The 12,058-nt window shown below is 47.8% G+C and overlaps 1 protein-coding gene across 4 annotated transcripts in view; it reads left to right on the top strand.

The window, feature by feature from the left end:
• The window catches only part of aass (aminoadipate-semialdehyde synthase), a 108,235-nt gene that overhangs the window by 27,261 nt on the left and 68,916 nt on the right, over window positions 1-12,058 (top strand). For 3 of the 4 annotated variants that reach the window (XM_070900577.1, XM_070900576.1, XM_070900575.1), the window contains 6 exons: window positions 622-700; window positions 2,994-3,121; window positions 8,438-8,586; window positions 9,134-9,154; window positions 11,038-11,160; window positions 11,866-11,977. In XM_070900577.1, coding sequence (XP_070756678.1) covers window positions 622-700; window positions 2,994-3,121; window positions 8,438-8,586; window positions 9,134-9,154; window positions 11,038-11,160; window positions 11,866-11,977 — 612 coding nt within the window. The remainder of the gene's footprint in view (window positions 1-621; window positions 701-2,993; window positions 3,122-8,437; window positions 8,587-9,133; window positions 9,155-11,037; window positions 11,161-11,865; window positions 11,978-12,058) is intronic. The other variant, XM_070900574.1, reaches the window with a different exon arrangement.

Raw genomic sequence — 12,058 nt, 5'->3', positions numbered from 1 at the left:
GCCCAGTTGGCGAACTGCGAGGCTGGCGCTGACACCGCTGGTGCCAGCCTCGCTGGGCACAGGGCAGTATCCGCCGTGGGGCAGAAAGGGGTCATCTTGCACGCTGATGATGTAATCGCCGGTTGAGTGGCAGCCCGGGGCAGTACCACTGGAACAGGGTGCTACCAAGACAATGCCTCCACTAACTCCCATGCAATTTCGCGGGAGCAGGTGGCGCCAACACAGTGCCCCCTCCACCGCCCCCCACCCCCTCCGGGCAAAATGTATTTTGCGCCCCGCTAGCGCCCCCCCGAAGGCGCTAACGGGTGTTGCAAAAAGGGGCAATTTCAACCCTTTCACTCTTCTGCCTTCCACCTTATCACGGATCTTACCTTTTGTTTCTTCCTCCCCTCACCCTACACTTGCTTAAAAGTTACCTCGATAACTTTTTCCAGTTCTAACGAAAGATCATTGACCTGAAACATTAACTCTGTTTCTCTCTCCACCGATGCTGCCTGACTTGCTGAGTATTTCCAGCATTTTCCATTTTTATTTCAGACTACCAAAAATGATCTGGATATATTTCTGAGGGAAGAAGAAATGAAACACACCTTATGACGATAACTGTTGTTACTTTTCCAGGGAGCGCAAGAAGTATTTAATGAACTTCCTTGTGAATTTGTGGAGCCACATGAGCTGCAGGGTGTTTTCCAGTCTGGAGGTACTTAATAGCAGGAGATTGTTTCATTACAATCTTTTTGTAATTGGTCTGATATGAAGATTGTCTTGTTATATGCACTGTCACATTCACTGGCGGCTCTTCATATTGCTCAGAAAACACCCTATTTCCCCCCCCCCCCCTTCTCTTTCCCCCCCCTCTCTCCCCCCCCCTTCTCTTCCCCCCCCCCCTCTCTCCCCCCCCCTTCTCTTCCCCCCCCTTCTCTTCCCCCCTCTCTCTCCCCCCCCTTCTCTCCCCCCCTTCTCTTCCCCCCCTTCTCTTCCCCCCCTTCTCTTCCCCCCCTTCTCTTTCCCCCCCTTCTCTTTCCCCCCTTCTCTTTCCCCCCTTCTCTTCCCCCCCTTCTCTTCCCCCCCTTCTTCTTCCCCCCCTTCTCTTCCCCCCCTTCTCTTCCCCCCCAGTCTCTTCCCCCCCTTCTCTTCCCCCCCTTCTCTTCCCCCCCTTCTCTTCCCCCTTCTCTTCCCCCTTCTCTTCCCCCTTCTCTTCCCCCCCCTTCTCTTCCCCCCCTTCTCTTCCCCCCCTTCTCTCCCCCCCTCTCTTCCCCCCTTCTCTCCCCCCTCTCATTCCCCCCCTTCTCTTCCCCCTTCTCTTCCCCCCTTCTCTTCCCCCCCTTCTCTTCCCCCCTTCTCTTCCCCCCCTTCTCTTCCCCCCCTTCTCTTCCCCCCTTCTCCTTCCCCCCCTTCTCTTCCCCCCCTTCTCTTCCCCCCCTTCTCTTCCCCCCCTTCTCTTCCCCCCTTCTCTTCCCCCCCTTCTCTTCCCCCCCTTCTCTTCCCCCCTTCTCTTCCCCCCTTCTCTTCCCCCCCTTCTCTCCCCCCCTCTCTTCCCCCCCTTCTCTTCCCCCCCTTCTCTTCCCCCCCTTCTCTTCCCCCCCTTCTCTTCCCCCCCTTCTCTTCCCCCCCTTCTCTCCCCCCTTCTCTTCCCCCCCTTCTCTTCCCCCCCTTCTCTCCCCCCTTCTCTTCCCCCCTTCTCTTCCCCCCTTCTCTTCCCCCCCTTCTCTTCCCCCCCTTCTCTTCCCCCCCTTCTCTTCCCCCCCTTCTCCTTCTCTTCCCCCCTTCTCTTCCCCCCCTTCTCTTCCCCCCCTTCTCTTCCCCCCCTTCTCTTCCCCCCCTTCTCTTCCCCCCCTTCTCTTCCCCCCCTTCTCTTCCCCCCCTTCTCTTCCCCCCCTTCTCTTCCCCCCCTTCTCTTCCCCCCCTTCTCTTCCCCCCCTTCTCTTCCCCCCCTTCTCTTCCCCCCCTTCTCTTCCCCCCCTTCTCTTCCCCCCCTTCTCTTCCCCCCCTTCTCTTCCCCCCCTTCTCTTCCCCCCCTTCTCTTCCCCCCCTTCTCTTCCCCCCCTTCTCTTCCCCCCCTTCTCTTCCCCCCCTTCTCTTCCCCCCTTCTCTTCCCCCCCTTCTCTTCCCCCCCTTCTCTTCCCCCCCTTCTCTTCCCCCCCTTCTCTTCCCCCCCTTCTCTTCCCCCCCTTCTCTTCCCCCCCTTCTCTTCCCCCCCTTCTCTTCCCCCCCTTCTCTTCCCCCCCTTCTCTTCCCCCCCTTCTCTTCCCCCCCTTCTCTTCCCCCCCTTCTCTTCCCCCCCTTCTCTTCCCCCCCTTCTCTTCCCCCCCCTCTCTTTTCCCCCCCCTCCTCTCTCTTTTCCCCCCCCTCCTCTTTCTCCCCCCCCCTCCTCTTTCTCCCCCCCCCTCCTCTTTCTCCCCCCCCCTCCTCTTTCTCCCCCCCCCTCCTCTTTCTCCCCCCCCCTCCTCTTTCTCCCCCCCCCTCCTCTTTCTCCCCCCCCCTCTCTTTTCCCCCCTCTCTTTCCCCCCCCCCTCCTCTCTCTTTCCCCCCCCCTCTCTTTTCCCCCCCCCTCCCCCTTCCCCTCTTTTTACCCCCCTTCGATCTCTCCCTCTGTCCCTTCGATTCCCTTCTTTCTCTGATCAACCGCCTCTTCCCCTCTCGATCCGATCTTCTCCGGGGCCTTCTCCCCCCGGACCCACCAGTGAGGGGCCTTACCCACGGAGCTGAGGAATGCATGACTTGCGCTCTACACCAGCTGTTACTGTGAGGTACATCAGCGGCATGCGCAAAAAGGGGTGGGGTCTGCCCTCACACGCGCAGAGGAGCACAAAAATGTTCGTGCAGATAATCACTCCGTTATCAGAAAGGGGGAGGGGAGGGGGAGAGGAGGGAGAGAGGAGGGAATATAAATGGTGTTCAGATTTGACTGTTCTTCATTACAAATAACAATAATTAAAGTATTGTGAGCTGTTCTGCAGTTTGGAACTAATTGCTTTTCATTAATTGTGCAGATCAGAGCAAGGTTTACAGCACCGTTCTCAGCCGTCATCACCATGTGGTTAGAAAGACTGATGGGAAATATGATCCTGTGGAATATCAACATCACCCTGACTTATACACCTCGCGTTTCAGCACTGACGTAAGAAACCATGTTTAGGGTTGTGTAAAATAATAAACTCCATGGAAGCTGATGTAAAAATTCATCCTGTCACTGGAGTAAAGAATTATTTAAAGGGCTGTTATCCTCCAGATGTCTAAGCTCCGTATCCTCATGGGTCCATTTTTATAGTCAGTCACTGCCACCTATTTGAAAATCAGCAATGAGAAAAATCTCTCGCATTTTGCTAGTCCACTAGGAGATGATACTGTTCAGTGTTCTGTTTAGCCTCTAAATTACTTGGGAATTCTGCTAGAGTCCTGTGGAACCCACCAGAAGACCTAGCTGTTTCTGGAATTTACTGGTGATCTGCGAAGGGCCGGAACTTCTGCCCCCCCCCACCCCCCTTTGCAAAGCACATGTCGTCAGGATGCAACCTTGGAAAAGAAAAGAAAGACTTGGATTTATATAGCGCCTTTCACATCCACCGGACGTCTCAAAATGCTTTACAGCCAATGAAGCACTTTTGGAGTGTAATCACTGTTGTAATGTTGGAAACGCAGCAGCCAATTCATGCACAAGTTAGCTCCCACAAACAGCAATGTGATAATTACCAGATAATCGAGGGGGGTGCGAGCTGGGCAACTTTCCACACTCTGCCCACAAGGTGGCTAGATTTTTCCAACTGAACAGGGCAGGACATGTGCCCACGCCAATGAGCTGCCCTCCCACTGACCACACAAACTCCAGGCAAGATCAGCACTGTTTGGCACCAGCGGGCACAATGCCATCGTAACCATTGGAATCACGGCCTGCACATTCCCCCGGCCTTTGTTTTCATTGGGCAATGACAACACTAATGCCCAGTGAAAGCTATTTGATGGCCAGCTGTTCTGCTGATACCAGTGGCTGCTTTCCATCACCTCTGGTTGAGGATCTGATCAACAGGGCAGTTTATTTCCCAACCAAAGTTCAGTTAAGCAACGCCATGTTGAGTGAGCAACTGAAACCCAACCTTTCAGCTTCGATTAGATATACAGTAAGGCTCCCTTGACATTCCCAGGGCAAGCACAGCATGGGTTAGATACAGAGTAAATCTCCCTCTACATTGCCCACTAAACAGCCCCAGAGCAAGTACAGCACGGGTTAGATCATCATATCATCATCATAGGCGGTCACACTGAGTCGATGATGATTTGCTTCCACACTAAGAGTTCTCAGGTGACTGAAGAGTCCAATGCAGGACCTACAGTCTTTGTCACAGGTGGGACAGACGGTGGTTGAAGGAACGGGTGGGTGAGGTGCCTGGGTTGCCGTGCGTTCCTTCAGCTGTCAACGCTTGGCTTCAGCTTGCTCTCGGTGAAGAGACTCGAGGTTTTCAGCGCCTTCCTGGATGCCAGTTACAGTTTGGGTTAGATACAGAGTAAAGCTCCCTCTACACTGTCCCATCAAACACTCCCAGAGCAGGTAGTGTTTGTTAGATATGGCCCTTACAGCTAAGGGGATCAAGGGGTAAGGAGAGAAAGCAGGAAAGGGGTACTGAGGGAATGATCAGCCATGATCTTATTGAATGGTGGTGCAGGCTCGAAGGGCTGAATGGCCTACTCTTGCACGTATTTTCTATGTTTCTATATACAGCACTGGTTAGATACAGAGTAGAGCTACCTCTATGCTGACCTATCTAACACACACACGGCAGGTGTACCACATTTCCTACATTGCAATACTAACTACACTTCAAAAGTACTTCATTGGTTGAAAAGCATTGTGAGAGGACCTGAAGACAGGAAAGTCACTATATAAATGCAAGTTCCTGCCGCCTTCACAGCACGGGTTAGATACAGAGTAAAGCTTCCTCGACATTGTCCCATCTACAGACTCATGGGGCATGTGCAGCACGAGTTAAAAACAGAGTAATTTCTCGCTCTGCATTGTGCCCTTAAAATATTCCTTGGGCAGATACAGCATTATTTAGATGCAGAGTAAAGCTCCCTCTACACTGTCCCATAAAACACTCCCAGGCAGGTACAGCATGGGTTAAATACAGAGTAAAGCTCCCTCTACACTGTCGGATCAAATACTCCCAGGGCCGGTACAGCACAAGTGAGATACAGAATAATGCTCTCGCTACACTGCCCCATCAAAAACTACCATGGCAAGTACAGCACGGATTAGATGCAGAGTACAGCTTCCTCTACACTGTCTCTTCAAACACTCCCAGGCAGGTACAGCATGGGTTAGATTCAGGGTAAAGTTCCCCCTGCATTGTCTCATCAAGGAGTCATAGGTCAGTTACAGCAGAGATTATATATAGAGTTATTTCTCCCACCAACCTGTCCCATAAAACAATCCCAGGGCAGGTACAGCTTGGTTTAGATACAGAGTAAAGCTCCCTCTACACTGTCCCATCAAACACTCCCAGGAAAGGTATAGCACGGATTAGTTACAGAGTAAAGCCGCCAACACATTGTCCCATCAAACATTCCCAGGGCAGGTATGGCACGGTTTAGACACAGAGTATATCTCCCTCCAGGAGGTAACCAGGAAGGTCGATGAGGGCAAAGTGTATGATGTAGTGTATATGGATTTTAGCAAAGCTTTTGGTAAGGTCCCACATGGCAAACTGGTCACAAATGTAAAAGCCCATGGGATCTAGGGCAAAGTGGCAAATTGGATCCAAAATTGGCTCAGAGGCAGGAAGCAAAGGGTAATGGTTGATGGACGCTTCCAGTGGGGTTCCGCAGGGCTCAGTACTAGATCTCTTGCTTTTTATGGTATACGTCAATGATCTAGACTTGAATATAGGGGGTATGATTAAGAAGTTTGCAGATGATACTAAAATCGGCTGTGTGGTTGATAATGACGTAGAAAGCTGCGGACTGCAGGAAGATATTAAACAATTGGTCAGGTGGGCAGAACAGTGGCAAGTGGAATTTAATCCAGAGAAGTGTGAGGTAATGCATTTGGGGAGGGCTAGCAAGGAAAGGAATACACATTAAATGGTAGAACACTGAAGTGTAGAGGAACAAAATGACCTTGGAGTGAATGTAGCAGGCCAGGTAGATAAGGTGGTTAAGAAGGCATATGGAATGCTTGCCTTTATTAGCCAAGGCATAGAATACAAGAGCAGGGGGGTTATGCTTGAACTGTATAAAACACCTGGTTAGGCCACAGCTGGAATACTGCGTGCAGTCCTGGTCACCACATTACAGGAAGGATGTGATTGCACTGGAGAGGGTACAGAGGAGATTTACGAGGATGTTGCCGAGAGATTCTTAGCTATGAGGACAGATTGGATAGGCTGGATTTGTTTTCCTTGGAACAGAGGAGGCTGAGGAGAGACCTCAATGAGGTGTATAAAATTATGAGGGGCCTAGATATAGTGGATAGAAAGGGCCTATTTCCCTTAGCAGAGGGGTCAACAACCAGGGTGCATAAATTTAAAGTATTTGGTAGAAGATTTAGAGGGGATTTGAGGAGAAATTTCTTCATACAGAGGGGGTCTGGAACTCACTGCGTGAATGGTAGAGGCAGAAACCCACATCATGATTTAAAAAGTACTTGGATGTACACTTGAAGTGCCGTAACCTGCAGGGTTACGGACTTAGAACTGGAAAGTGGGATTAGGCTGGATAGCCTCTTGTTGGCCGGCACGAACACGATGGGCTGAAATGGCCTCCTTCCGTGCTGTAAACATCTATGATTCTATGATTCTTTCAAAGCTGTTGTACTCATCTGCCGTGGGGTTCCACTCACGTTGCATTTTTTTATATTTAGAAAGAAGAAAGACTTTAATTTATATAGCGCCTTTCATGACCACTCTCAAAGTGCTTTACAGCCAATGAAGTACTTTTGGAGCATAGTCACTGTTGTAATGGAGGATTATGTTTATGGTTCATATGTTCTGTCCAATTTACTTGCAAGGTCATCAGCAGACATCAAGTGTGCATGTGGTGTTAACATCGGGCATAGTTAAATCCACGCTTCTCACCTAGCTAGAGAAAGATGATAAATTGACTGTTTCTGATGCCGATCTATGACTAATTTTATTATTTTTCCATTTAGAGTTTAGCATACAAAAACATATGAACATATGAAAAATGACAGACAGGAAGAGACCTAATGGTCCGTCCTGTCTCTCTCAACTGTGATGCTTTGTGGGTCACAATATACAGGCCCCGAACTTGGTGGAAGCTAAGTTCAGTCCAAGTGCCGTCCAAAGGATCGCTGAGATCCTGATGCTACTTTGGGCAGAACTTTCATGAAAAAGTCCTGGAAAGACCGCCCGGTAGCAAAAAAGGACTTACGCCATGAATCTGGGCGGCAACGGGCGGGAGATCCCAATCTCAACGGCAAATGTAACCCTCGGCAAAGTACCGCCGAGGATCGAGTCGGGCCCAGGGAGAGGGGAACAGATAAAAATATAAATTTCCAAAACATTTTTTAAAAAAACCACTGGAAAACCTTTATGGGACCCCATCCATCTGAATTGCTGGAGAAAAAAATAGAGAAGAAGTTTACTAACCTTTTTTTTGCAGGTCCTCATACTTACCGTTGAGGCTAGACCTGCCTCCACGCGACGGTATTTTCCCCTGCTGCAGCGGACTCCCGCCCGAACCAAACTGGCAGCTTGGCGTGCGGGAGAACACTTGCGTGCGTTGCGCGCCAGCGGGTGGTCCTCAACAGTCTTCCCTCCCCGTCGGCGGGAGGCCTCCACCACACTTGCCTGGAGGGGAGACCGCCCAGAAAACTCCGCGCCAGAGGGCGGTGAGTCCACCAAGTTTGGTCCCATAGACTCTCCATCCTATCCAAAACCATGTGATCTCCCAGAAGATGCAAAAAAATGATGAAAAACCCAGCCCAATTAGGGGGAAAAGAACTGCAAAGTTACTCTGGCGATTGAAACTAGTCCAGGAGAGCACTCTGGCACTGATTAATGTATCAGGATACCTACCTCTTGTAGAAGTGATCTTCGCTCCAGCCAGAAACAGACCTAGCTCTCGCCTGAAGGAATTCAGCGAATCTGCATTCACTGTATCATCTGCCTTTACATAACATGAGATTGTGACCCCTGGTCCTACCTAATCTATTTAGTTGAAACAAAGTCTACACAAACACAAACTAATCCCTCCTTCATTTCATCGATCAAATCCCCCCAAATCTACACTTCTCAAAGTGTAGAGACCCAGCTTGTTGAGTCTATCTTAAAAGACTAAAATTTATATAGTGCCTTTGGCATCCACCGGACAGCCAATGAAATAATTTTGAAGTGTAGTCACTGTTGTAGTAACTAAAATAGTTTAAACTGGGAATGCTTTAAGCACTTGAAGATGCAAAAATGTCCACATTATTTTTCAGATTGCACCATTTACCACTTGTTTGGTGAATGGTATTTACTGGGATCCAGATACTCCTCGATTACTTACCCGATCGGATGCCCAGAATTTGTTGGCATCGGCCAAAAGTTTTGACCCAGCTAGTGATGGTTGCCCAGAATTACCACACAGGTACATTAATTATAAATGGATAATATAGCAAGTGTACATTTAACTTGTGTTCATAATGAGTTGTATCAGGACACTTTCCATTGAAAAATGTGTACACAGAAAGATGCCTATTTTCTTGGTGCAGTGTTAAACGGAGCAGACTCGAGGAGCCATACGGTCTATTCCTGCTCCTATTTCTTATGGTGTAGTCTTCTGATCATATTCCATTATACAATGTAGTTTAATACATTTACGGGTAAATTCCCTGATCTTGCACTCCAGGTGGGGAGACACGTTTCAAACGAGCATGCAACTTAAGAATCAACCTACCACAATATTATCATCGCTCTATCTCCCATTTGTGGTGTTCTGTGGATTTACAGGGAGCAGGGATTTAAAATGGAAGGCTACATACCTATACAACCCACGGAGACACAATATTGGATGCCCCTGGTATGGTGATAGGGAATGGAAGCATTTAAATGACTCTGACATTAGCATACAAATGTTTAACATATTCCTCTGTTGACAGTTTTAATAGAGGCAATACTCCATTTATTTTAAACAGGTTAATGTCTACATTTCAATCGTAAGTAAAGGACCAAGAAATCGTAAGCTTATTAGGTGTACAGTAATGTGTAGGCTGCAGTGATTGTGATCATTAACACTTCCACAGGGTGAGAATTCAATACTATCTGCTTCCTCACAACTACCATTAGAGTGCAAGAGGGTCACTTAAAATAATGGGCCGGAATTTGCGGTGGATAATAACAGCAAACGAGCTGCGTTGATTGTTACTATCCCTTTGAAACAGACCGCAACGTCAGGATTTAACGCATGCGCATTCTAACACGGAAATCCTGAAGTTGTGGTCAGTCATTCACTGCTCCGACACTGGCTGAGCTGTGGGCCTTCCATAGCTGGCAATCAGTGAAACTGATGAAAACTTGGGCTTTTCCACAGTCATATCACTGTTAAACACCCCATTGGGTGTAATTGGGGTTTCAACAGTGTATTGACTGCTAAACAAAGGTTATGGCCCTGAACAACTAATTTTAATTTTGCGGCTGTCAAATTTATCCATTTTAATAAAAATTACAAATTTTAAGAACATTTGAAAAAGAATATATATTTTTAGAAGTTTTTTCATCTTTATTTCAGGTTTATCTTTTTCCCATGTGAGAGCCCTAAACTTTGTTTTGCTCTAACATTTTTTTAAAAGTTAGAATATAAGGAGATTCTTCACTCCCTGGTTCCCGGTCTGTGAGAATTCTGCTTTGTGATTGGCTGCTTAGTCAGCTTGTTGATGTTACAACAGCTTACGTTAGGGATTCCCCATTAACATACGCTGATCTCAATTGAACATCGGAAAAGCTGAACTTCTCGCCACAGAGATTTTTGTGGGAAGCTTACTACGGGGCTAGCGGTGAACGCCTTTGATTCACCGCTGACTGCAATTTACAGGCTGTAGGGGAGTATTTAAAATAAACACTCAACACCAGGTCTGGGTTCGAAGATTCAAGTAGTCTTTATTTGCACCGGTGGGGAGACTACCTGCTCTTTGTCTGTAGCCAGACTACTCCGATGATACAAAGTTCCAAGCAATCTTTTATACACTTAATGATGCATGTCAGCCTCGTGCACAGTCCCCCTATGCCGTTTGATTAGCCCAAAATCCGCGTGCACAATTGCTGATTGACTAATTTCCTTTCGCGCCACACAATCATTCGCCTATGTTTCGCACCAGATGGAGTTTCTCCAACGTGTTACCTCTGACCCCTTGCTCCCTTGCTCTGTTTAACTGCCTCTCTGGGCCTCCTGTGGTTCAACAGTTTGACTATTTATAATTGTTCTCAAGTTACACAGCTTGCAACAGTTAATCATTCTGACATGTTATTCTTAGCGTTATCTCTTCTACCTGTTAAGCAACTTAGAAAGCTGATCACGACAAAAGCCTATTTAGCTCTTTTTAGTCCCGAGACCCATTCTTAGCCCTTTAATTCTCGAGCTCGAAAGCCCCACTTTACAGACCAATGCATTGAGAGCCACACTCCACAAATGTTTCATAAATTTCACTCTGCCCTGGTGATTGTCATAGAGAGCATGAAGAGACTGAGAATTCCTGCGGTTTTCCGACAGGGGAACAAGGCCGGCCCCACTCGGCAACAAGTCACTGCCAGCTGCAGGATGATGGGTTAACTACCCGCCGCCCCCCTCCCTCCCCACCATCACCAACCCTGAGAAGTGTAACCTCTCTCAGCAAATGATTCTGCCCCACCCTCCCTCCTCCCAAAGCATGTGGTTCTCGGTGTGCACTTAACTACCAACAGCCTCAACGACTCGACATATTCTGTGAGTACTGTGTAATAAAATGTGCAGCAGTTCCACAAAAATGCACGTTTCCTTTCCTCTGTTCTTAGTTTGTATACTGTATCATATAACATGAGGTGTTGTATTGTGCCTCTTTTCCAGGTTTTTGGCAATCTGTGACATTTCTGCTGACACCGGTGGCTCCATTGAGTTTATGACTGAATGCACGTCGATTGACATGCCATTTTGTATGTATGATGCAAACCAACAGGCTATTCATGACAGGTAGGGTTCAGTACATTAAGTGCACCAGATCATATTCAGGAGCTTCACGCAGCATCAATTCGGTTGTTTTATCTAACTGTCCTAAACCATTTGCTATTTTTGTGTTGGTATTTGGCACAGATAAAATGCATGGGCAGTTTTGAATTAAGTAGCAATAGAGCATTTCTCTTTTGATAAATTTGTACACAAGTGAGACTGTACATTGTACTTGTGAGAATTTACAATAATGATCATTTGTGTCGGACGCAATAAGTAACATTCAACAACAACAACTTGCATTTATATAGTGCCTTTAATCTTGTAAAACATCCCAAGGCACTTCACAGGAACTTAATCAGACAAAAAATTGACACCGAGCCAAAGAAGGAGGCATCAGGACAAAGGGGTAAGTTTTAGGGAGCATCTTAAAGGAGGAGAGCTAGGTGAAGAGGTTTAAGGAGGGAATTCCAGAGCTTCGGGCCTAGATAGCTGAAGGCACAGCCCCCAATAGTGGGGCAAAGGAAGTCGGGGGTACATACCATCCATTCATTTAAAGTTGCTGGATGGAAAATGATGGTGAGCAAGCCCATCATTTCCTGATTTACGCTCACCGAGAGCGTACATTCAGAAAATCATGAAATGCAAACGGTCTGTTTTGTGAAGCAAGATTTTCCCCTGCAACAAATATAGCTTTATCGCAATGTGTACAATTCTCTGTACTTGCAGCTTAGAAGGCAACGGGATCTTGATGTGTTCAATTGACAATCTGCCTGCACAGCTCCCAATAGAGGCTACGGAATATTTTGGAGACAAGCTTTGCCCATATTTATGGGAGATGGTAAGATGCATGGTGGTAAGGATGGAATCTGTGGAGGATTTAACCAATGGCATTCTTTGATGTTCTTCCACCACTCCCTTC

Source organism: Pristiophorus japonicus, chromosome 15, assembly GCF_044704955.1.
Source record: "Pristiophorus japonicus isolate sPriJap1 chromosome 15, sPriJap1.hap1, whole genome shotgun sequence".
Taxonomy (NCBI): Eukaryota; Metazoa; Chordata; class Chondrichthyes; family Pristiophoridae; genus Pristiophorus; species Pristiophorus japonicus.
Note: the sequence above shows the minus strand (reverse complement) of the source record. Positions and strands in the feature narration are given on the sequence as shown.